General features: G+C 46.8%; 8 protein-coding genes across 9 annotated transcripts, besides 1 other annotated feature; 3 read left to right on the top strand and 5 right to left on the bottom strand.

Moving 5' to 3' along the window:
* Nucleotides 1-931: 931 nt before the first annotated feature.
* TSTA_063490 (uncharacterized protein) lies at nt 932-3,572 on the top strand (the record flags this gene model as incomplete). Its single annotated transcript, XM_002340215.1, has 3 exons — nt 932-1,054; nt 1,117-1,466; nt 1,528-3,572. The coding sequence occupies 3 exons, from the start codon at nt 932-934 to the stop codon at nt 3,173-3,175; spliced, it is 2,121 nt and encodes a 706-aa protein (XP_002340256.1). The 3' UTR covers nt 3,176-3,572.
* Nucleotides 3,573-3,579: 7 nt separating this feature from the next.
* Nucleotides 3,580-3,601: a microsatellite.
* A 430-nt stretch (nt 3,602-4,031) lies between these two features.
* Nucleotides 4,032-7,776, bottom strand: TSTA_063500 (C6 transcription factor, putative; the record flags this gene model as incomplete). The annotated part of the gene is made up of 6 exons (XM_002340216.1): nt 4,032-5,175; nt 5,234-5,505; nt 5,563-5,610; nt 5,673-6,658; nt 6,707-7,535; nt 7,605-7,776. The coding sequence occupies 6 exons, from the start codon at nt 7,774-7,776 to the stop codon at nt 4,378-4,380; spliced, it is 3,105 nt and encodes a 1,034-aa protein (XP_002340257.1). The 3' UTR covers nt 4,032-4,377.
* Nucleotides 7,777-7,976: 200 nt separating this feature from the next.
* On the bottom strand, nt 7,977-9,975 carry TSTA_063510 (UV radiation resistance protein (UVRAG), putative; the record flags this gene model as incomplete). The annotated part of the gene is made up of 2 exons (XM_002340217.1): nt 7,977-9,856; nt 9,922-9,975. 2 exons carry the CDS (start codon nt 9,973-9,975, stop codon nt 8,033-8,035), a joined length of 1,878 nt encoding a protein of 625 aa, XP_002340258.1. The 3' UTR covers nt 7,977-8,032.
* A 261-nt stretch (nt 9,976-10,236) lies between these two features.
* TSTA_063520 (uncharacterized protein) lies at nt 10,237-12,452 on the top strand. Its single transcript, XM_002340218.1, has 2 exons — nt 10,237-10,714; nt 10,785-12,452. The coding sequence occupies exons 1-2, from the start codon at nt 10,382-10,384 to the stop codon at nt 11,568-11,570; spliced, it is 1,119 nt and encodes a 372-aa protein (XP_002340259.1). The 5' UTR covers nt 10,237-10,381; the 3' UTR covers nt 11,571-12,452.
* TSTA_063530 (protein phosphatase 2C, putative) lies at nt 10,788-13,815 on the bottom strand (the record flags this gene model as incomplete). The annotated part of the gene is made up of 2 exons (XM_002340219.1): nt 10,788-12,480; nt 12,541-13,815. 2 exons carry the CDS (start codon nt 13,813-13,815, stop codon nt 12,085-12,087), a joined length of 1,671 nt encoding a protein of 556 aa, XP_002340260.1. The 3' UTR covers nt 10,788-12,084.
* An 896-nt stretch (nt 13,816-14,711) lies between these two features.
* TSTA_063540 (SNF7 family protein) lies at nt 14,712-15,963 on the bottom strand. Of its 2 annotated transcripts, XM_002340220.1 has the most exons (5): nt 15,858-15,963; nt 15,587-15,801; nt 15,456-15,516; nt 15,138-15,395; nt 14,712-15,074 (listed from the first exon to the last, which is right to left on the bottom strand). In XM_002340220.1, exons 1-5 carry the CDS (start codon nt 15,861-15,863, stop codon nt 14,949-14,951), a joined length of 666 nt encoding a protein of 221 aa, XP_002340261.1. In that variant the 5' UTR covers nt 15,864-15,963; the 3' UTR covers nt 14,712-14,948. The 2 variants fall into 2 exon arrangements, with proteins under 2 accessions (XP_002340261.1, XP_002340262.1); XM_002340221.1 differs by having other exon boundaries at nt 14,712-15,395.
* A 643-nt stretch (nt 15,964-16,606) lies between these two features.
* TSTA_063550 (transmembrane GTPase Fzo1, putative) lies at nt 16,607-20,799 on the top strand. Its single transcript, XM_002340222.1, has 4 exons — nt 16,607-16,948; nt 17,022-17,061; nt 17,119-19,154; nt 19,213-20,799. The coding sequence occupies exons 1-4, from the start codon at nt 16,645-16,647 to the stop codon at nt 19,563-19,565; spliced, it is 2,733 nt and encodes a 910-aa protein (XP_002340263.1). The 5' UTR covers nt 16,607-16,644; the 3' UTR covers nt 19,566-20,799.
* TSTA_063560 (BRCT domain protein) lies at nt 19,210-22,934 on the bottom strand. The gene is made up of 7 exons (XM_002340223.1): nt 22,878-22,934; nt 22,761-22,822; nt 22,417-22,693; nt 21,749-22,365; nt 21,415-21,691; nt 21,284-21,364; nt 19,210-21,228 (listed from the first exon to the last, which is right to left on the bottom strand). Exons 1-7 carry the CDS (start codon nt 22,897-22,899, stop codon nt 20,084-20,086), a joined length of 2,481 nt encoding a protein of 826 aa, XP_002340264.1. The 5' UTR covers nt 22,900-22,934; the 3' UTR covers nt 19,210-20,083.
* Between the last annotated feature and the right edge of the window lie 252 nt (nt 22,935-23,186).

Genomic DNA, 23,186 nt, shown 5'->3' on the forward strand with positions numbered 1-23,186 from the left:
TTAACAACTCGATCTCTTGATTACATCTTCATCATGGATCTTCCGGTATCTACAGTAGAACGTGGCTATAACGAACAGAAGGGCTCCCAAGACCGATGTCAATATATCTAGAACATGGAAGTAAGTTCGAATTAGGGGTGAAGGGTATTCTAACGTAGTAAAGTGATCGAAGGTGGGAATAGTATATACATGAAGAGAGCCTTTTTTTTTTCGTTATAGCCAGTTCCTACTATGAATCAAGTTGTGCCTCTGCTAAGTTACCGAGTACCTCTCCACCTTCCAGGTTCCTTAACCACAACCTTCGTATTCGAGTGGGCATTATCTATCCATGACATAAGGGAAATGTCAAGCAGACAGGCTAGTCCCAGATGAGGTTGACTAGCAAATTGCACGAAGGTGTTGAGCATGCCTAAACCAGTCTGAGTTTTTCTCTTTGAACCATGGAGATAATTGAATTGGCGCTTGCAAGATTTGATAGGTCAGTTGACACTTCAAAGACTCGGAAGTGATGTGTATAGCCAGGTTTCCATCCTGACTGGACTATACCAATGCCGAAGTATACAAAATATCCACGGAAAGATCTATGGGCTTATTTCAATGCGTGGAGAAAGCGGTAAATATTATGTAATCAGAACCATATCCCCTTCATACCTAGTTAGTCTCAAGTATTGTCTGCCATCAACCTGTGACAATCAGGTTCAGTGAAGTTTGAAGCTTGAAGTTAAAATACAGTACATGCGCTAGAGCAAAACTGGGCTAGCACGGACGGCAAGTCACCGGAGGGCCGGAGTCAAGGCATCACTATCAAACAATTTCAATATCAAACACTTTTTTCGACAATCAATTCACTCAGTTCCAGGACGCGCTGATTAAGCACTATTTCGCTATACAGGTCAATGTTCGCGGGATTCTCTCATCTATACAGCCCAATATGGCTGTTGTTAACAGCAACATGTTCGATTTCAGCGTGCGTCCAAACCACCAGAATGGAGAAGTAGCCGGCGCTCATATCATATCTTTACCGCTGAACCTGATTGCGCATATAGTTTCATGGGTAAATTTCATCCTAGAAATTAACTGGATGGCCAGGTGCTGACAGCTACTTATCACAAATAGATTGAAGACCCAGGCGACCTAGCTCGCATATGTCGTACCTGCCGATTGCTGCACTATATGGCCATCCCGCATCTCTATCGCAACATCGCCCTTACCTCATACGACCGTATCCGATACCGCGATGAGCTGCCGGAAGGATGGGGCAACGCGAGTCCATTTTCGATGGGCCTTAATACATTGGTTACTAGAGCTCATGCATCGCTCGTGCAATCCATGACTTTGCGTGGTGAGTGGAGCGAGCCAGAATTGGAGGATTACTCCAAAGTTGGACGTGTACCGGACTCCTCTATGATGCTCAACATCTCTGTGAGGGCGGCGCTTGACCGCACGAAGAATATCGAGAGCTTTAGGTCAGTCGTTTTTGACGGACTGAAACCAAAGTCGTCTTCTTAGCTGACTTCAGTTCTTTAGCTGGGAGCTCAACACAAAATTAATGGAGACGGTATATACCGGTCTCTCCAAGCTTCCGAAGCTCACATCTTTGTCCATACGATTCCCTTCTAGCAGATTTCCGCGTCCGATATATATTATTCCCGCCATGCCTCATTTGCGCAGTCTCAAAGTGACCGACATAGATCCTCTCTGCTACCCTGACGACATCTCAACACTGTTGGCTAAGAGTCCTCGCCTTGATGACTTGAAATTGCAGTGGTCACCTCGCATGCGCGAGAATCAAGAACCTAGCGTCGCTGTTTACGATTACTTCCGCCATTGCATCATTAACAAGTCTCCGCTGAAGCTAAAGAAATTAGCATTCCACAATCTGTTTTCAAGACATACGATTGATTGGCACCAAGCAGTTGATGAATCAACACTGGAGGAAGTGACCTTCCTCAACGGTTGTAGCGGGGATTCGCCATTTCAGTTTACATTTGTTGACCAAACTTGGACGGCAGCCCGTGCACACAACCCGAGAAAGTTAAAATTGAAGCTTGTTAGACACGATCTCGTCACTAAAGAATTCTGCGAGTTTATATCTGGCTGTGAAGGCCTGGAAAAACTATACTGCGTCAACGCCAATCGCTCCATAGGAGCGAGACCAAACATGCGGCCGTCAGTGAGCAATCCTGCTACGCACTCATCCCACATTGGTAATGGCATAGCTTCAAATCCCCCTTTTCCTTCCATTGCTGGAAATGGTTCAACCGCATCCCCGCCTTCACCTCCATCTCCCGCCTCTAATCCAAACCCGTATTTACAGCTTCGGGATACTTACTTCAACTCGGTATTGATAAATCATGGTGCTACTTTACGCCATCTTATCCTTCCTTCACGCTGGCCGCTATCGAGCAACACGCTTGCGCGTTTGGTCCATGTTTGTCCCAACATAGAGCAATTGGCATTAGCCGTGGAGGTCTCAACAATGGATGCATTCAGTTTACTTATTCCTTTTCTTCGGAAATTGCAAGCTTTGCGAATCCTGGTCCCGCCCACTGAGAAACCAACCCAGGGACAGCGTATTTCGCAGAGTAACCCGAACTCTCCTATCCCACAATTTTCGAGTATCTACGATCTGGTTGATCTAGACGATGATGTCCATATCGAGAAGCTCAGCGCAGCGACAGCAGATAGAGATCTGGCTCAGTCCATAAAGGTCGTTGGAATGGGCTGGAAAGCATACGAACTTGGTGAATTCTACTATATTCCTGCCTCTGACCACACGCCAATTGCTTCCGGGGTCAACTACGATCAAACAACAGAAGATGCGCGAGTCATGATCAGTGCAAATGCGAATGGTCAAGCATTGCCGGATTCTGAGTTTCCAATGGACGAACCAGCCAGGACCAATCAAAATCGCCCTGCACACTCCATCATTGCGCGTACTCCTACTCCGTACGGAGCGAAAATGCCAAAGTCATCTTTGGGTAAACGCGCTCGTGATGAGACGTCATCACCCTCGGGCTCCCCTATCAAGCGTTCATTACTATCGGATGGTGATAACATTTATGATACACTTCCTACAGGAGAAAAAATAATCTGGAGACGCCGCGTTCGCCCAGTAGGCTGGGAAGTGCTCAAGAATTGGGAGATATGGACTCTTGATTCACAAGACATTTGAACATGGTAATTCCGTTCTTGTGGTACAGGCTCCTCTTTCAATGGGTCAAGTGCTCACTCGGAATGATCATAGCAGAGAACATAGCTCAACTGACGAGTATACTACGGATTCCCCAAAAATTCCTCTAGCTGTTCGTGGCTTCAACAAATATACCAACAAGTGACCTATCTTCTGCTGAAAGAAGAAAGAGCTATGAGACTTGTCTGCCTGGATAAGCTTCCCAAGTTAGAGGCATCTTGGACATCCCTCGTTAACTGTCATATACGCCAACATTTGAAATATCAATGAGAGGAGAAATTCTAAGTGGATCAATCGCTGGGGATATCTACTTCAACTGGAACCATTCAGCTTCATGTCAGTTAAATGAGTGCTAAGACGGACAGCAAATTGCCTCAAAAATGCCTCTACTACTACTACTACTACTACGAGGAAAATATCTTCTGCACTCATCTCAGAGAACGTTGAGTAACTTGAGCCTATCCATTAATATCTCGGATGTCGTTGAGTCCGCTGATGGACTATCAAGACAATTCTTATCTTACACAAATCGAATACTACAAAGCCGCCCACGGGTGACGAAATCATTTCGGATTTGTGATTTTATTAGTAATACTAATTTTCTTCGAGCTGATATGTACAGTTAAGATATAGAATGATACCTAGGTAGATTTGATTTCAGTGGAGTTTATTGAAACTATTCTGATGGGCAAGAGAGAGGAAAAGGAATTCTGGGCTTGTGGCGTTTCACTTCTTTTTTCTTTCTTCGTTTCTCTTTTCTAGTTGATGACTCTAAGTAACTCACCAACAGTCATGTATTCAGCAGGCAGTACAGTTAGTATATGCACAGGTATCTGGGTTGTGGGCGTCTCGACATGAATCTAGTCCAAATGTTATCAAAGTCTACAAGCGTTAAATCAGGATGATGAATCTATGGGGAATTATGAGAACTTTATACCTTCTTCGTTTGTACCTATAGACAATCTCCTTGGTTGAAATAAATCTTGGGAAGAATAAGCCAATACTGATTATTATTCTTCCTGACACCTACAATAAACACTCGCATATAGTTACACCATATGAAACAAAATTCAAGGTCAAACCAGCGCATCGTAAACTCATAACCTCGTAGCAAGACAGCTGTCAAATATGTACTTTCGTGTCGTCATTTTTCATACAAACATGGTAATTTACCCTTGCCCGCATCACAGAAATGGATGGTGTTGCTGTTGATTTCTCGGCGTAGGTGTAGTGTCCATATTATCCACGCCGTTACCCCCAGAAGGACCAGCGACATTGCCGTCCTTGTCAAGTTGTTCGTTAAGAAGGACTTCCAACATATCGAACTCTCCAAGCATTGGACCTGTGCCTCCCAGACCTTGGTCGACTCCGGTAGCGGAACTGTTGAAGAATTGATCCAGAGGAAGAGCAAACCAATCTGGGAGACCACCTTCGTGGACAGATTGTGCAATTGAGTTTGAGTCGTCGAGTTTCGGAGGGGACGGCCCATTCGCACCGTAATAATTGTAGTACACAGAGGGAGGTGGCGGCATAAATGACACCCCAATATTGGAGGAGTTTATGGGTTGAGCCGGAATACCAGCCAGGGGATCATGGTGGCTCCCGACAGGTTGCTGCTGTTGCGAATCCCCTCCACCTTGGTTGAACTGATATCCCATCTTATTGTGGGCAGGTGTTTGGATCTGATGGTGCCAGTGCGTGCCCGAATCCCTACGTCCACTATCCTTAGTTGGCTTCGGTGAAGCTACTCGTGAGCTTGGCTGAGAGGCCCGCTCGTGACCTTCGCCGTCGGCGCCTCGATCCGTAGGCGCAAATCTCAGAAATCGGGTACGGATGTTTGCTGTTAAAAGTTCCAATAAACGAGAGATGGTGTTACTGAGATGGACATCATCAACGACACAGGTTCGCAGAGCCTCTATAGTTCGATCTTGCAGATCTAACGATACACGAACGTCATCTTCCGTGGCACCAAGAGTGAAAGTCTAAATATGGAGACATGGTTAGCCAAAGCCATTTTGTAAAACTTATGGAAGATTGTACCTTTAGGATGAATATCATTGCAGAGAGTATCCTGAAAAATGTACGGACGGGGCAATGCTTCAATTGCTCGTTTGGAACAAGACAATCCAGGACGATGTGGAGTATTTTCCGCGACGCATCGACAACCTCTTGGATGTATTTTTCATTGACTCGGTAGATCTCCATGAGTACACGGAGAGAGCTTGCCGCTGATGATTTACTCGAAGGTTCATTATTGATGGTAGTCCATCGTTCCACCACTGCTTGCAACGCGAGACAATTAACGTATATGCCTGATATTGTTGTTAGTGACTAAGAAAGTCTCAGTAAATCACAGGGTATATACTGACGCGTATATTCGTATTCAATTGTCAAAATATTCTGCATTTGAGGGGATACTGCCATTCGTCAGTCTGACTGTAACCGCCATTGCCCCCCCATTTCCAACGTTCATACTCACAAGAAACACTATCATAGTATGCCCTGAACTTTTGCAGATGTGGTAAGAATTCAGCAATGCGTTGCTTGTACCGTCCAGTCTTGATAAGTTCGGAGGTATATTCTTTGGACGGGAAAAGGTCGGTATTACTCAGAGACATAATCTTCGATATCTGGACCCAGAGATCCTGCATTCGATCAATCGTAACCTCTGATTCTGTAGCATCTGCAGGCGTAGTAGGTTCGATATCATCGCTCCACCTGTCAAGCGGTAGCATTGACGGTATACCAAGTCTCCCACTCCCTTGAGTGATGTACACAATAATCAGCCGCCGCACTCGTCGCTTGCGCACTTGTTCAGAAACAGACTCCAAAGCGCTAGGTGCCTTCCGATCAAAAACGCCAAGTTCAAATGCCAGGGCTTGTGCAGTGCTCAGTAACATCCACGACATACGATCTGATCGCCATGTGGGCTCTAGCCATTTCTGAAAAGCAAGACGTCCTTCAACACCACCGCCGCTTGTGCCTCGGCCGTCGCTCTCCCCATCGTTACGAGACTGCGAAGGCAAGAGTGCGTCTGCATCGAGCAGAGTATTCTCATCATCACCAGGAGGAAAATGCAGGTTACGTGGATGCCAGTCTGTTAGTATCAACAGTGCTTCGATCGTACCTAAAGAACGAAGGTGTCCACGAAGAGACGCTTGGCCTTGAGCCGGGAGTGGTATGTCAAGAGATCTAGGTGTCCCCATCCCTACTGAGTTTCCGGTGAACTTCTCCTGGCCCCAAAAGAGACGCTCAATCATACCACGGAGGTACGCCCACAGCCGGTCATGTATATAGTAGCCCCGAGTATGAGCTCCATCTCCTTTGGGTTTCATATAACGTGAAGCAGTCGTGAGCATTGTCACTGCCAGCACAGGCTCGTCTGTAAGCAGTGTCCGATGGGTAGAAGGGGGTGAGAAGTCAGGAATGACAATTGGACTCAAAGGTGCGAGATGTTTATAGTAGCTGGGACGATGTTAGCACATGAACGCAGGGATATGATGTCTGACGCACTATGCAATATAAGCCATTGCCTCTTCCACGCTTAGCCATCCAGCTCGAACAAATCGAAGACGCGACCAAGCCTTGACGGCGTCCAAATAGCCGGGGTCGTTATATGGCTCAAAGTTTTGTTTCCGGTATTCAGCGCTGGTGTCGCTATATCCATCAGCGGACATTTGGTTTGATCGTTTTGGGTACTGATGGTGTGCGTTTCTGGACATTGTGGAAGTTGCTGCCGACATATGTGCGCCGTAGGAGCCAGCCGACTGTCGTGCTTTATTCTCAAGTCTTTGGCGGTTGAGATCTTCCGTCCGCCCAGCAGCTTCTGATAGTAGATGAAGAGCATCGTGGCTGTTGCTGATGGTAGGGAACAGCAAGTCGGCTGCAGTTTTATTCATGACATGTTGTCGTACTTCGGGCCCTGCTAACCCTCGATTGTGTTGCGCCGGATAGGCGCTTGATTGTATGCTCCTTCCATCATGGTAGTGGTTCGCTGAGACGGGGCTAGGCTGGGGATGATCTTTCTGATTGACGGGAGATGCCTGGGAAACGGTGTGAGGCGAGTTCTCTGGCCATGCGTACTTGTGAAGGCTCCCATTGTCAAAAGGTGCTGGTGCCGAAGGACCGTAGGAAGGCTCCCTCTTGCCGTTGCTACCTATACTTGATGATGACTCGCCATATAAGACCTCTCCCACCATCATCCGCTTATCTCGCCGTAAAGGGGTCTCTTGCTCTGGTTCGGCATCAGAAGTCTTCCGCTTTCTCCTGGTTGCGGAGAACTCGCAGCGCTTGCTTTCACGGCGGCATCTTACACACGGCGGCGGTCGGGGATTATCGACACCTAGTTAATTGGGGGAATGCCATCAGCATTGGTGGAACACAATTCAATTAAATAAAAGTACAAACGCACTTCCCAGGTCGCATTTGACCTTGCGTTTGCGACACGGATCGCAAGCCTGGTATCCTCGGCGGTGTTGGGTCGGGGGGGTCTCGGAGCGTTGTTCTCGATTGCTGTCGTGATAAGAGCCGTTATTCAGGGACAAAGCATCCTGGCTCATACTTCCATCGTGAGTGGATTCCATCATAGAAACAGTAGTACGTGGTGTTAGCTGGAAGAGAGGGTCGCCTTCTTTCGGCAGGAAGTGGGTGTGACCAGCACATCCCGATGCAAAGCGAGCCCTGACTAAGCATCAGTGCCTTGGCTGCGGGGCTGCCGCTTTTGTGGGTCTTCCTCTTAAATCTTATCAATGGATCAATGGAATTATTATTGGAATATCTTCAGAAGCGTATATACAAATTATAATCTCTACCTGTCTAGCAAACCCCAATTGTAGCAATTTATCGAACATTACCAACCTCCGTTGCAGTCCCAGGCATGACTGGGGTTAAGAAAGACTGCTTTCCCAAATACGACGATTGGCCCTTACTAGCGTCGTTGTTGGCTATAGTTGCCTGAGTATGCACTTCGGACGGCATACGATGCGGCATGATGATTTCACTGCTTGCAAAGCTGTCCTGACTGTTCTGTCTCGACATTGTCGGTGTACCTCGCCCAAGAAGAAGACCTCGGACGCCTCCCGCTTTTCGGGCAGGGAGCTCGTTTGTTCGAGCTGTCAAGACGTAGAGAAGGTATTTGAGGTTCGGTAGAGTATGTCGGATATCGAGGACCCGGAGACCAAAGCGGTTCATAACGACTTCGATGTTCTTGTTCAATAAGAAGACGCCGTACTCAAACCGATATTGGACGTTGACTGGGTACAGCGGGAATGTTCGGCGCGAGAGTCCTGACGATACCGGATCTTGGATATAAGTGCTCGACATATATGGTTTGAGAGGGTAAGGTAGAGGGACTGAAAGATAGAATGACAATAAATAAACAAGATGACCAATGTAACCGAGAGCTGCTGCTACCGACTCCCGGTCGATATCGTCAAATCGGGAGTTGGGGAGATACAATCCAGCAATAGTAAAGGCCAATACTTTGTCGGAAATAGGCTCGATCGGATATATTGTGAGCAAGTCCTCGCAGATACGCCGTATCTGGCCTTTCGTATCTTCTTGATTCTGCTCCAGCAAAGAGGCACTTGAAGACAATTTCAGCTGCGCATCTGATAAGTGAGTGCGTATCTTGTTCTGATTCTCACGGCCAAGAGCCATTGACTCCCGCCGTGTCTTGAGACTGTCAATCAATTCGTCCTTCCGTTTCGCAGTCCAGCGAACTTGCTTTTTCTCATTGGCGAGGCTTCTTTTAATCAAGGCCGCCCTCTCTTCAGCCTGAGATACTTGGCAAAGAAGCTCTAAGTTTTTCTGATGCTTCTTCAGTATGGCATTTATTTGAGATTCCAGCTTCTCCCTGGTTGCCAATGCATCCTGTATACAGTCATCTAGATTGGCCAATCGCATCAATGCATCGTATGAAGACGTGCTCTGAGTTTCAGCCTGAGATTTCTCGCTTGAAAAACTGCTAAAATTAGTCTGAGAGGGTGGAAAGTCAGTGAGGTTTGTGAATACTCCGTCTGCAAAATGAAACAAGACGCAATTTGGGGGAAGTGGATGATGGAAAGTCTCTAGTGATTTGCCAACAAATTGCAGAGACCTGAGACTTAAATGAAGCTCGAGCAGAAGCGTGTAATCGTTCATGTTCTCTGATTTGACCCATACTTTGACTGTCAATTGGTCCATCCTGGAGACATGCGGACCGCACACGTTGAGATCAAGCACGCGGAAGTCCGGGTTTGTTGTTCTCTCAACCACTTCACTGATGTACACGGGGCTATCAATGCCATCGCAGTGAATGGAAAACCAGACATCGGCCATCCTACTACGAGCGATATCCTCCAGTTTCGTTTGACGACTCTCCAAATTTCCTCCGCTCCATGGTAAAGTGCTCCTTCGGCGCATACGGCGCGATTCTTTTACTCGTTTGTCATCCTGCTCTTGCTCCCCGTTCACGGGTTGCTTCTGAGAAGATGCTGATTTGAGATCCGTGTAAGAGCGAGATTGAATGATACTTCGATTTTGCGCCTGGCTGGCAAGCTTGACCGGAGTTTCCAGAGCGTAAGGAATGTCATCGTCATCAATCGTCTTACCGCGAGCGCGGTTTGGTGGCGTGATAGATAGATTTCGGATTGATAGGCTCTGCACATGGCGCAATTTCCGGTTCTTCAATAGGCAAGACATGAGTTTATAAGTTCTGTATTTCTTTTCATCCATTGTTCATAGCTTACCACGGAGAATAGCAATGGTCGCTCGCGACGCCCGTTGTCATGGGAATCGGCCATGACCGCCTATAAATGGTGAGACGGTATGATTCAAGAAGTTGACCATCGTCTTTGAGAAGATTTATGCAAATCCATCACTGAGTAAATACTGCCGACTTTAACAAGAGATTGTTTTCATGAAGTGTGTAGACAAGCGTTGGTAGAGTCCGGAAAGTGACGCACCGCCAGTCCCAATCTGGATAAGCCCAGCAACGCCGAATAAAAAAATGGGGACCGCTGCCAACCAGAGTCCGGCAACCTTTCCTCGTTCAATTGCGAATCACTGCACGCCGGCATATCAAGTCTCTCCTCGATTAGCAACTGCAACGCAATTAACATATGATGCAAACATAGCAGTCTCAGCAGTTTCAGAAAACCAATTGACCAGATACCCTTTGGCAGGGGCTGACCGAAGAGCACCGACACCATGGGCTCCCGACTGCCTCAAAAGCGGATAGCGAAATTTTTCGACGAGCTCACAAAAAGGGAGAGACTAGGCAAATATAAACTCGAAGACAAGACCCTTGATCCAACCAAGATAGCAACATGGGAATTGGTTCGGCGTCCGCCAGTCCCCACGGACACTGTCATTCAGGGCAAAGTCCGTCATCCGCTGTCGAAAGCGTATAGAGAGTTTCAGAGGCAAGAAGGTGCCAGGTTAAGAAAGGCATTGAATCGGATAACACATGGCAAGAATATTTTTGTGTACAACAATATACGAACGAACCAAGTGGTTTATTCATTGACGCGGTATCTCGAGGTGCGTTAAGCTACCAGGTCTGCACAATAGGATTATCACCGATACTAACTCGATGATTTCACATAAACAGGAAAAGAGTGTTCTGTCGCAAATGGTATACCACGGCAAGAAAACAGTTCCAGCCAGCCTACGAAAAGACATGTGGGTGCCATACTATTCCGTGCACTTCGACAACGCCAAAGTCGGATTACGAGCATATCACCTCCTCCGCGAATTCTCATTGCAGAGACAGCTCGCCCCTCCCAAAGAGATGATCACCATGGGCGAAAAATGGCTTGAACAGAAGAGACCACGAGATCAATTAGAAGCTAAAAAATTCGACGAAGAGCACGAGAAACTCGTGGGAAAAATTCTGCCAAAGAAGGAAAGGGCCCGTATTCTGATGGATCAGAAAGCGACTAGTGTCGCTGACATTGCAGCTGTTCTTGCTATTCAGGAGGAGGAGTTGAAGAATGGCTTTGGTTCGGAGCATCGCAAGGAACTCGGACGCAGGGCTCTGCAGCGTATCCGACTGACCAGAAAAGCGGAGCGAAAGACTGCATTCGAAGCAGCGCAACGGGTCGAAGGATTTGAGAGTCAACTTCAGTCTCAGGCCCCGCTCGAAATTGAAGATGAGTTCGATGAACCCCCTAGCAATAGTGAATATGCCGTGGAACCGGAGCAGGTGAAGATTCTCTGGAACGATATTCACGACGCTCATTATGCTACTTCATGGCCCGAACGTGTTCATCACGGTCACTTGGAGCGAACTCCGGACCATGTCATGCCTGGCCAGAAACGGATCGTGAGTGAGGAAGATGCTGACGATATCCTTGCCCACGACGCTTTCGCTGAAGCGGCACCATTGAAGCTCTAGAATGGCTGCTTTGTATTCTTACGAGGTCGTCCTCCTTTCCATGAGGTCCTGGGATCGTGTTACAGTTATTAGTACTTATTACAAATGTATACTACGCTTCTCTTTCAAATGTCATTACTATTTACTTGGAAATTGCCCACCTGTACTTTCTCAGTCTTGGTCATTCAATTTGTTAAATATTGCGCTGCTTGGCTCAAGACCTCTATACAGCATAAAGAATCATTTTAAAGTACATACATGCCAGCGCGTAAAGTTGAAAATAGTAGAATGAAACAGAAGAGGCCTGGAATGCAGTCAACACTCATAACACCGAAAGTCTAACCATACAGATATCAATTGGGTGATGTTGCAAATCAAGCAGCAGCAGAACTTGCTCCAAGTTAGAAGATCGCATAAACGAAGTAGACGACGGACGTGCTGCCTGCAGAGAAAATATTCCAACTGCGTTGTCGGTCGTATCTATACGTGAATCTCGACATTATCGAATCCATCATCACTTTGATGGCTTCCCGCTCTAGGGATTGGTCACTTCTTCGAGTTTCGGTGGAGTGCTAATGTCCCGGCTCGTTGATTTGTGTATGTCTTCTCCATGTTTCGTGTCAGACCCAGCATCAACTGAAGCAGAATCCGCATTTTCGAGTCTTCTTTTGGCGCCTTCAACTATCTTATCAGCTTCACTTATCCCACCCTTAACCTGAGACAAAGGATCTCCTTCGACTCCAATCGGTTCTGAACGTCGCTCAACGACATCTCGGATTATATTCGCGTCAAATCGAACCACCATACACGTCAGGTTATCGGTACTAAATCGTGATAAGGCATGGTCAACGAGCATTTTTGAGCACTCTTGAGCATCCTTGACGTTGCGTATTAAGTCAACCGCTTCTTGATCGGTGCACACATCCCATAACTATGCGAAATGTCAGCGACTGTCCCTTAAAACTTGAAAGTTAGTTAATCGTGCACTCACTCCATCGCACGCTAGAATAAGGAACTCGTCTTGATCAGGCTGTACTACAGTCTCTGTAGTGTATGGGTGGCCCGTGACAAGATCCTTTAAGTATGTATCACCGAGAGCCCTCGTAACGGCGAGCACGCCATTGACCCTGTTGTTGAGAATGAGTCCTCCAGCATTGGCAATACGCTTTCCCTCATTCTCATCACTACCTTTGTGATCATACGAAAGGCGAAGGGCTTTCCCATTCCGACATAGAACAATTCGGGCGTCGCCTACATTTGCCGTGTATAAGACCCGCTGGCGGGACACACTTTCTTGAGACTTGACCAAAATGGAATCCGCGGATGACGACTGCTTCGCTTGCGCTGGTTTGTGAGTTGGGTCGGGAACTGTGTCTGATTCTAATTCTGTGGCATTGGCGGATGCAGCGGCTGGCGCGAGAGGCGCGGAGCCCGTGGCAGAATGCGAGCTGGGAATACGATCTTCCCACCGCAACACAGCCGCTACAGCGGTGCAACCACTATTTTTCAGAGGTAACTTCTCCAATTGTTGATCAACACTAGTAAAAGCCTGGTCTAGAAGCTCGGGGACCGGGGCGTTTGGATTCCGTCGCATAACTTCTTCGAGTATGAGATGTAATTTTTTCCCACACCATTCTGCAGCAAAAGTCCCTGCGTGGCCATCAAAAATAGCAAAGTAACCATTGTCGGTTTCCACTACATGAGTATCTTCATCGGACTCGGATGCAGGTTCCGTTGAATCACGGCCCTCATTTCCATTGACCGTAGTGTTTCCAGTAACGGGCGCCGGCGTCCCCAGGAAATTGTATAGATAGGCATGTGTATCTTCCATTGTTCTCCTGCACTTACGATTTCGATCTTCTGTGACACCAACACGGAACGATGACCGCGATGTTGGAACCGATTCTCCAGCCGAATTGTTCAAGGAGCCCTGAGGCACAGTCAGGGCGGGATCCATCTTCCCGAGTTTCTGAAATGGTGTCTGCGCAATATGAGTAGATATTATTGACGAATCTCGACTTGATAGATGTAATGAATTCTTCGCGCTAGAGAAAAATGATGCCGCCTTGTTCACCGAGCTACTGCGGCGCTTTTTGTCGTTTTGGTCCTCGTGCTGTTTCTTGCCAGATGTTCCAGACGGCGAGGAACGCTTGTCACGCCCAAACCCGGCTTCGTCAGGGTTGATGTTTGGTGACGTCGGGCTTGTCCCAATTGGGGATATTAGATCGGTTTTCTCTTTGGGTGGGCTCGTGGAGCCACCGAACATTCTGTTCAGTAACCCACCCTGAGTAGAGAAGCTTCTGCGCTTGCTTCCTGCCAGCTTGAGGAGCTTTGATTGTGAAGGTTTTGGGTACGCAGAAAAGGATAATCGTAACGAGATATCGCGAAGGAGGTATCGAAGACACACAAGGTTTTACTCGGTTGAGTGAGTTAAAGAGTGGTTAAAGACCAGATTCGTTCGTGATGCAATCTCGTTAGGGAACGGGAACGTATGAGGTAAGATTCTGTCCATGTTCTCAGAGAATTAGCACAGAAATTATGAGAATTAATGACTTGTTCTGGGGTGTTTATGATGGCCTTATCTCTAAGAGCTACTAATGCACGACGTACCTCTCTTTGACTGGAATGAGGATTGACTATCCCAAACCTCAATTGTGTATCGGTGTTCGTAGCGATTCACCGATTAACCAGTAAACGTCCTCGCAAATTCACGATTGACCAAGGCGTATCGCACTGGACTGAGGAGAGAATTTGAGGAAGAAACTATACCGACAAAAGGATGCTGCAAGAAGAGTTGGGGTGCGAATCAGTCGAAAGGCCAAATTCGCTGGTGGGATCGGGCGGCTAACCAGCAACAAAGTATCGACGCGATCAGATCGTAAGTGGACGACAGATGCGTATCTCTTCCAGTGTCGAAACCTAACACAACTCCTGATCAATAGGTGAACCCCACGATAGTGTAATCAGGTTCTCAGGGTTAGGTGCTCAAAGGAGGCGCAGCATCGGTAATAAGCAGAGAAACTGCGAGGCCAGCGAGAGTAAATCCGCAAGACCCGGAAGCGTCCAGTCGATGTTCTTAGCCTCTTACCCCACCAACGGACAAACCAGCACAAACCATACGGTGATGTTGTATCGAATCTTAGCTACTAATACGAGGATAATAGTATATTTTTAATTAAACCGGAGAACCTTTGGTCAAATTTATACATTGCGGCTGCAATCTGATTGACTCGTCAGACCGCTCAAGAGATCCCATGCTTGCATTAAAACGACTCGCTTTAAGTCCGATGGCATATTATTCACAATGACCCTACTGACCCTTAAGAAGCAACCCAACTCCTTGACTCCAGTTAAAAGATGAAAGAATATCTCCTGTAGTAACCTAGGCAAGGCCCTCTGTCATCTCCGAAGGCTGTCCAGACGCGCTTGCAGGTCGTCATCGTCACTAGGCCCACCACCAATGGCCTGGGCTACTCTAGTTTCACCTGGCCCTTCTTTAGCAATCCCTTCTGGAGTCTCACCAAACTGTTGATTAAGTCAGTACGCTGAAACTGAATGTTTTTAAAAGGGTAGCAGTCGGAGAATTACCGCTTGGCCAAGATCCACTCCAATCTCATCGAGTACCTCCTTCACAATATCCTCACTTTCTTCCTCGTCTTCCAAGCCGGTCGCCTCATCAATAGCATCGTCCATCATCTCCTGTCGCTCGTCCATGATTTCGTTTTCGCGCTCGAACTCCATAACTATTCGTTGCAAGGCAGGAAGGTTCATCTGTCGGTTCATGCTACCCAAAAGCACGGTAGCGCCTTTCATTGACTGCATCATTTGTTCATTACTTCGGACGGTCTATGTAAATTCAAACGGTTAGTTTTCGAGCTGTATGGTGTTGAAGAGTATTCCAAGTACCTGAATTCTAAGAGAAATGGCTTGTAATTGCGTCCGCATTGAGTAGAACTTCTGGATATATCTGGCAAACGGTCGTACGTCAGACACATAAGTACTTGAGGCTCAAGAAGATTTCTATAGCAATTGCATACTTTCTCGTCCTAACGAGGTCTTTTGCCTGGATCTTGCATGCGCCGATCTGTCCGTTCTTGGCGCTCTTCTTGATATCTTGAACCAATTTCTTCTCCTGATTTTCCAGCTTGATTCGTTCCCGGTCAAGTTCGCGTTGTGTCCGTTCTAAGGCGCGCTGATGTTTGCGCAGGCGCTCTGCAGGCGTCATGCGCTTGCCAAATGCCCATTCCACGATCTAGCAAGACAGTGCGATTAGCGGGGTGACAAGTTGGAGATTAAGACAAGACTCACATTCATGGTAATGTATAAATCGCACAACCACTAACACTAAAGACAAAATACGAACACAGGAGTCAGGTGGTAGAAATTGGACTCAATGTTCCTCAAGAAATGCAATGAAATTAGAATTGATGGCTGCGATAGTTATGATACTGCCTGAAGCGTGGCTTTGGCGGAGATTAGTTAATCCGGCCGCCAACCGCGGGTTCACTGGACGCTGACTTCTACCTACTCTGGAGTATTCTCCTCAACTATTACCGTATGAAAACACTTTCTGGTGCATCGAAAGCAGTAAGGGCGTCTTCAACTAATGAACAGCTGATAATCGTGATTATGGCCTTATCAGACAACTTAAGAAGAAGATATAGTACTGCATTGTGAATGACGTCAAGGTCAAAACGTCCAGTAGTAGTTAACTATATACATAGTAGTCATCATACGTGCTATCGTAGCTATTAGTAATGGTAGAAGTATTAGTTTCTCACTTCATGTGAGCCTAGCAATGGGCGGAATATTCTGTACATGGGATAAAACTATAAGAGCAATAATAATCACCATATGGATGTAGAATAATATCAAAAATGGTTCTGAGAATAATTCATGCTCGGGAATTTCGGTGGCAACGGGCCGTGTCACGTGCGAAATGCCGCGGAATAGCGTGACCCTGCAAACCGGATAATTTAATTACTAAGTCATGCAAATTGTTTGAGATTACTGTTAAACATCATACAATTTCATCGACAGTTCATGGATATTCCCAACTCTCCGCCGAGGTAGCGCTAATAACTCATCCGGCATCATGAGCCAAGAGTATTTTCCTGTCGCTGGCAGCTCGTCTTCCAAAAATGCATCCTCGAGTCTCGAAGAGGACGACGAACGTATACAGCCAACCTCATGGGCAGCACCACAGTACATGACCGTTGGTAATGGAACGACATCCGCAGCTGCCGAAGCACTCATAGCGTCTTTAAACCACGATTCCGGTTACGGTGGAAGCATTGCTGGAGAAAGCGCGCTGGAAAGGGGCGATTTGACTGACTGGCACGCTGGAATGCTCGAAGATCGGCCGACGCCTGCCCATACACCTGCATTGGCTACTGAGGGTATGTACCGGCGATGAGAATTCTGTGAAAATGGATGACTGACCGGCTTTGCGTTATTATGTAGGCGATGCAGGTAGACAAATGCTTGCGAGTCATGTCCACCAACTTCAGTAGTACGTCTTTCCAAATTTCTTCCTTGACAAGGTAATATTTCTAACAAGGCCGTCCAGCAATGCGAATCGAATGAAACTAGGGAGAGCGATTACCCGAACGATCGAAATACTTAAAGATTTACAAGAGATGAACGGGCGATGGCCACTTCATTATCCATCTTATCAACCCTTGGACCGACCGTCATTGCAACAGACGCAGTCGCACGCCGACTTGGGAACCCTTGAAGATCAAGAATCTTCCTCGTCACGCCCTACGCCGATCAGACGTGCCGCCACGTCTTTGGATGCTAGCGAGTCCAGTGCAGCCGGTGAACGCCGTTCACTACCGGAACCCCGATTAATGAGTCGCGAAATGGCGGAGCAATTCTTGGTTTTGAAGATTGAACTCAAGCTCGGAGCTGCCTCACAAACGGAACTGGTCCATTCACTGGAGAAATCGACGATCGCCTCGTTGCTAGATGGGAAGATCAATCAGAGCGTCAAACATCTGTTGTCATTGAGAGATCGGATCGAAGATACATCCAGTAAAGTACTGATAACCGGAGACTTGAATGCTGGAAAATCGACCTTCTGCAACGCGCTGCTACGTCGCAAGATCTTGCCCGAAGACCAGCAACCCTGTACGAGTATATTTTGCGAGGTGCTGGATACGAGGGAAAATGGTGGCGTTGAAGAAGTGCACGCGATTCCGAAGGACCGAATCTACAACCGCAACGATGAGAGTACATACGACGTCTTTTCGCTATCAGAGTTAGAGGATATAGTCACCGACAATTCAAAGTACACCCAGTGCAAGGTTTATGTGAAAGATGTTAGGGCGATTGACGAGTCTCTTCTGAATAATGGTGTGGTTGACATTGCCCTGATCGACGCCCCTGGTTTGAATTCAGACTCTGTCAAGACAACTGCGATTTTTGCACGTCAAGAGGAAATCGATGTCGTTGTCTTCGTCGTATCTGCAGCCAACCATTTCACGCTGTCTGCAAGAGACTTCATAATGAGCGCGGCGCATGAAAAGGCTTATATGTTTATGGTTGTGAACGGTTTCGATAATATACGAGACAAAGGACGATGTCAACGAATGATTTTGGACCAGATAGCGAAGTTGAGTCCTCACACATATAAGGACGCTGAAGAGCTAGTTCACTTTGTCTCAAGTAATGCGATACCCGTACTACCCGGAGTCGTTGCAGGCTCTGGATCAGGCGGGAGCGGCGATCCACCTGACAATGATGATCCTGATGACGATGACGATTCAAAGAAGGGCAAAGGTAAAGGCAAGGAGAAGGAGAAAATTCAGGACTTCGAAAAGCTGGAAGGAGCCTTGCGCCGATTCGTCCTCGAGAGACGTGCAAGATCAAAATTAGCACCCGCACGCACATATATCCTCAATGTTCTATCCGACCTCAATACCTTGGCATTAGTAAATCGTGATGTTGCTCAATCAGAGCTTGTACGTGTCAGTTCAGAACTGGAAGAGATCGTTCCTGCTTTTGAGGATGGAAAGAAGAAGAAGACGGAAATCGCAGAGCAGGTGGAGAATACCATAGAGAAGTCTTGCGAGGACGTTTATAATTACACACGACAGAATTTGAACGACACAATAGAGAAGGTTGCCTATGCTGACCTTGGCGTGGAATATCCGGGTTTACTCTCCGCTTTCCAGTTTGCTGAAGATCTCAAGGTTGCGATGTTGGATCAGGTGTCAGCGGCGGTATTTGACTGCGAGAATTATGCTCGTGCAAAGACTGCGCAAGGGGTTTCTTACATCCAACAACTTGGCTTGTTGCACGTTGGGGAGGATAAATTTCCAACTCTTAGTTTCCAAGCTGACAACATGTTCCGAAAACGACGGCATGCTTTGGCAAGACAAGTTGATACACAGGTTGAACTTTGGGATTTCTTTGATATCCCCGGACTTTGGGAAAGACAAGAAAAGGTTGCTGGAACTGGTGTTGCCATGACGGCTGTTACCGTTCTCGGAGGACGCGCTATTGCAGGAGTTGGATGGGTCGACGGAGCTTTCGGTGCTGCGAAGATACTTGGATCGAATAACATACGGCGAATGATCATTCCTGGAATCGTTGCTACTGGTGAGTTCCAATTGTTACCGCGTATAATAAAGGGTCTCACTAACCATGAACATCGCAGCTATTCTGACAACAGCCTACGTACTCTCAATCATTCCCCAGACTCTCCCTCCCCGCCTTTCACGCAAACTAGCTGCTTCCCTAGCCGAAGTAGACTACGTTCATTCCAACGCTTCACGTATCTCGGCTCAAGTCCGCCGTGTACTGGGCATCCCGGCTTCCACATTACATTCGCAGCTTGTTCAGGGGGTTGAGGATCTAGCGCGTCGCAAAGAGGAAGTCACCAAGATCAAACAGGAGAGTGAAGTTGCGAGAAAGTATTTCGCCAATTTGTTCCGCGAGTCTCAAGAAAGTCGAAGAACCGTCGATCAAATTGACCTTGAAGGCCCTCTACCGGGAGCTTTAGCTCAATAAGAGAGCAAATGCTGCTAGAATTCTCTCCTCACCTGACTGTTTGACACGACAAACTGACAATGTACACGAACGCTCCGACGCCCGTCATGTCTCCCCTTTATCCATATATGTAGTATTATATCATCATTTTTATCATGTTCAATACCCCCCTTCTTTTTCTTCCTTTTCCCTTTCGTTTATGAAAAATCTGGTTTCTCTTCGTGCATTATAATGTCTTCCAGCTCACTGCTGACAAAGAATGTTATTATCTATATTCATACTCTGAGCGGCGTACATTGGCGTGTTAAAAGGTGTATTTGAATTCAAAATTGTTTCCTGTATCTAATCGCTTCTCCTGAGACGAGTACTGAATGATCTCGTATCTGCTTGACACAAATGCATCACAATGATCACATAAGATCCAGTCATTTCTAGGGTAGGGTGTCTCAAATCTACGTACAGGAGCAGCATTAGGCTATCATAGCTACCAGGGCAGGACTCATTCTACTTGAGGATGCCACAATTCTTCTTGTATTAGACTATAAAAATCCTTCTTCCTGCTGCTTACCAGCGGATCTTCGTGTTCGTCTAGCCGTCATACGTCCCCCTTGGTGGTCAATGACCTGAGGGAATTCATCTACTACCGCCTGTGGTTGGATAGCTTCTTTTTGCTTCAAGATCTCTGTAACGTGAGCCTCGTTAACATTTCCTCTGCGTGCAAGCCTCATTATCTCCTCTCGCGCCGCCATTGCGTTTGGGTCTTCGTAGTTGAGTTGTGTCATTGCAGGGGTTCCATTCTCCTCGTCCAGCGATTCATCGTTCTCGGGAATTGGAGAGTCAAGATATCTCGTAAACTTACTGCTGCTCAATAGAGAAGAAAGACTTTGGCCTGTGAGATTTCGAGATAGTCTAGCCGTAAGCTGATTGTTGACGTCGGTATCAGCACTCACAGCACTACCATATCCGTCCTCGTTCAGCGTATCAATAGAGCTGACGCTAACATGAGAATCGGTTCTTTTGAATTCCATCTTACTGGATGATGAGGAGTTTCTTCTCCCCAGATTTGGTCTGCGCCGTCGAGATCCGTTTTCTCCTCCCAGGATACTTCTTGCACGTGTTAGTTCCCTTGCCTTCTTGAGAAACCTGTTCATTGAAGATTCTAGGTTCTCAGACGATCTATTAGACTGCGGGACGGAATTGTCATCTGATACTGTCTTCACGGGGGTTTGACTGGCTTTATTATCACCACCTTCCGTAGGAGGTCGAGATACAGATGACATAGACTCCATTTTTATGTTGCTCACAGACGGTTTTAGTGTTTCGTGTATTTCACCGCATGCAGAATCATTCAGTTCGAATGCAGAAGCGGAAGTTTGGCGAACATGAGAATTCGCGTTTGCTTCTGAACACGAAGAAAATAATTCATGCTTAATACCAGACCTTTCTGGTACAGCTTTGGACTGTTCATGCCTTATCTCTTTGGTCTGGGTGGTAGACTTGTGCAGCATATAAGGTTCGAATACTTTCATCTTTCCGGACTGTACAGAAATCCAGAGCCAGTCAGCAGACACGACAGGTATTCCCCATCCTAGAGCGTGTCTGATTTTTTCGGTGTTCGCAGCTCGTGAATCATTGCTTATGAGAACTGACACATTGGGTGTAAGATACTCTTCATATTGGGCACCTTCGGTTTTGTCAGAGCGATGTAACAGTTGAGTGGAATAGAAGGAAGAACAAACCCATCACGGACACCATCTTGGATATATGAAGTAGATCAATCCCTGCAAACCCTGTCGAGCAGATTTTTAAACCCTCGAAACCTTTGTTTGTCAACATTAGAGATCAGTAATAAGGTAAGGATATAGCTCACCTTTCAATGGCATGTGTGGAAATGGGGTGCTCATAACATGAATCTCAGGGGAAACGAGGGAGTTTGCGTCCAAGCAGCGTTCCAGCCACATGTCAGTGACTTGTTCGCAGCTGAAACCTTTGTCATCTGTAGAAGGAACCTCGGATCGGGGGATTTTATACGATGAGATGATGTATAGACATTTTCCATTCTTAGGAATATTGTGGCTCGAAAAGTCACTGAGATGCTGTACAAGGTTTGCCCCGTTCACAACAAGATGATGTCGAAGAACATCCACCTAGTTATATCAACCTTGTAAGAGAAAGTATTGGTAATAGAAACAATGTCCACGTACCTGCTTCGAAGTGAATCCGTGGATGTAGAAGTAGCAACCTTGTAGAAAGCCATTTTGCTCCACAGATGTACGTTCATCGGGAATAACTGGGCTCGAACGGTCCGCAAGTAACTCGTTGTTCAATGTCTTGTTTTGTTGAGCGACTGAATTTTCTTTCGTCTGTGTGTCGACCGAAGACCGTTTATCAATAGAAACAGAATTGCCCTTATCAGACGAACTGAATCCACTGCCAATTATATCACCCCAGATCCCCTCATTTTGCTCACCGAGCTTACTGCTCGCTACTCTCCGTAATTTACGAGATCGAATATTGGAGGATTCGGAAGTTGTTTTTCTCTTGATAGGCACTTGAAGTGGGCCACGGTTCCACGCGCCGACACCCTGTTCATGAGGCGGAAGTAATGGATCGTAACGGGTCTCGTCCAGGATCATTCCCCGCTCCAAGCTATCACTGAACCATTTTGCAGTGACAACTTTTATTTGCCATTGTGTTGCAAATTTATATTTCTGGCCACTAGGTTGGTGAGCGATAAGATGCGTAACGGTTTTGGTTAGGTCTTTTCGAAATTCGGCACCATTTGCTATGGTCGTTTCCTGCAGATAGTTCCGATACGAAGCTTGATTTCAAATTAGAAGCGTATTTTAACGTTGGATCCAATGCTGCTCACCGTCTTCGAACCCAGTCACACAGATGGACAGCCCGTAAAATGTAGGCAATCTGTATTTCTGCTCTAAGGCATGCAGATCGGTATCACCTCCGTCCATCCATGACTGTCTCACAGCCTCAATCCACTCGGGCATCAACACCAAAACGTCACTGCGTTCGCGCGCCACGAACTTGTACTTCTCGGTATTTGTTTCGCCGACTAAAAGATGGGTCACGTCGGAGGTCAAGTCATACTTGTGGATAGCTCCCATTTGACCAGCAATTTCGGCGAGCTTAGACTATATCAAAAAAAAAAAAATGATGAGTAATGAGGACGCAAATAGGGAGCAACAAAGCAATGCTTACCCTCTGTTCAGGAAGGATAGAAGTGAAGCAAAGAACCACCCCGGCAAGCGGGTGTTCTTTGTCTGTATAACATCCTGTCAGAAAGTCTAGAAGAAGAATTGAAATTGGCGGACTTACTCTTCACAGTCTCGCCTTCCATTGCTCATGATGATAGCGCTGTTCTCGTTGTCAAGGAAATGGCAGACCATACGCAGCGTTGTGCATCTTGAAGGATCCTTCCCAATTGACACTGAGATGATCCCGCGCAAATGATTCGCTCTGTCGACGCGATAAAAACACGAGATCACGTGGTATTATCGGTTGTTGAAATTAGATTATCACGTGACTCAGTATAAGCCAATAGAGGTTAGTGTGTGGGTTACGATATCAATTGGCGCGTTATCGCGAAACGCGAAATTGATTGATCTTTGAAGATTGAGAATCGTT

The sequence above is a fragment of the Talaromyces stipitatus genome, genomic scaffold, assembly GCF_000003125.1.
Source record: "Talaromyces stipitatus ATCC 10500 scf_1105507295523 genomic scaffold, whole genome shotgun sequence".
Taxonomy (NCBI): domain Eukaryota; kingdom Fungi; phylum Ascomycota; class Eurotiomycetes; order Eurotiales; family Trichocomaceae; genus Talaromyces; species Talaromyces stipitatus.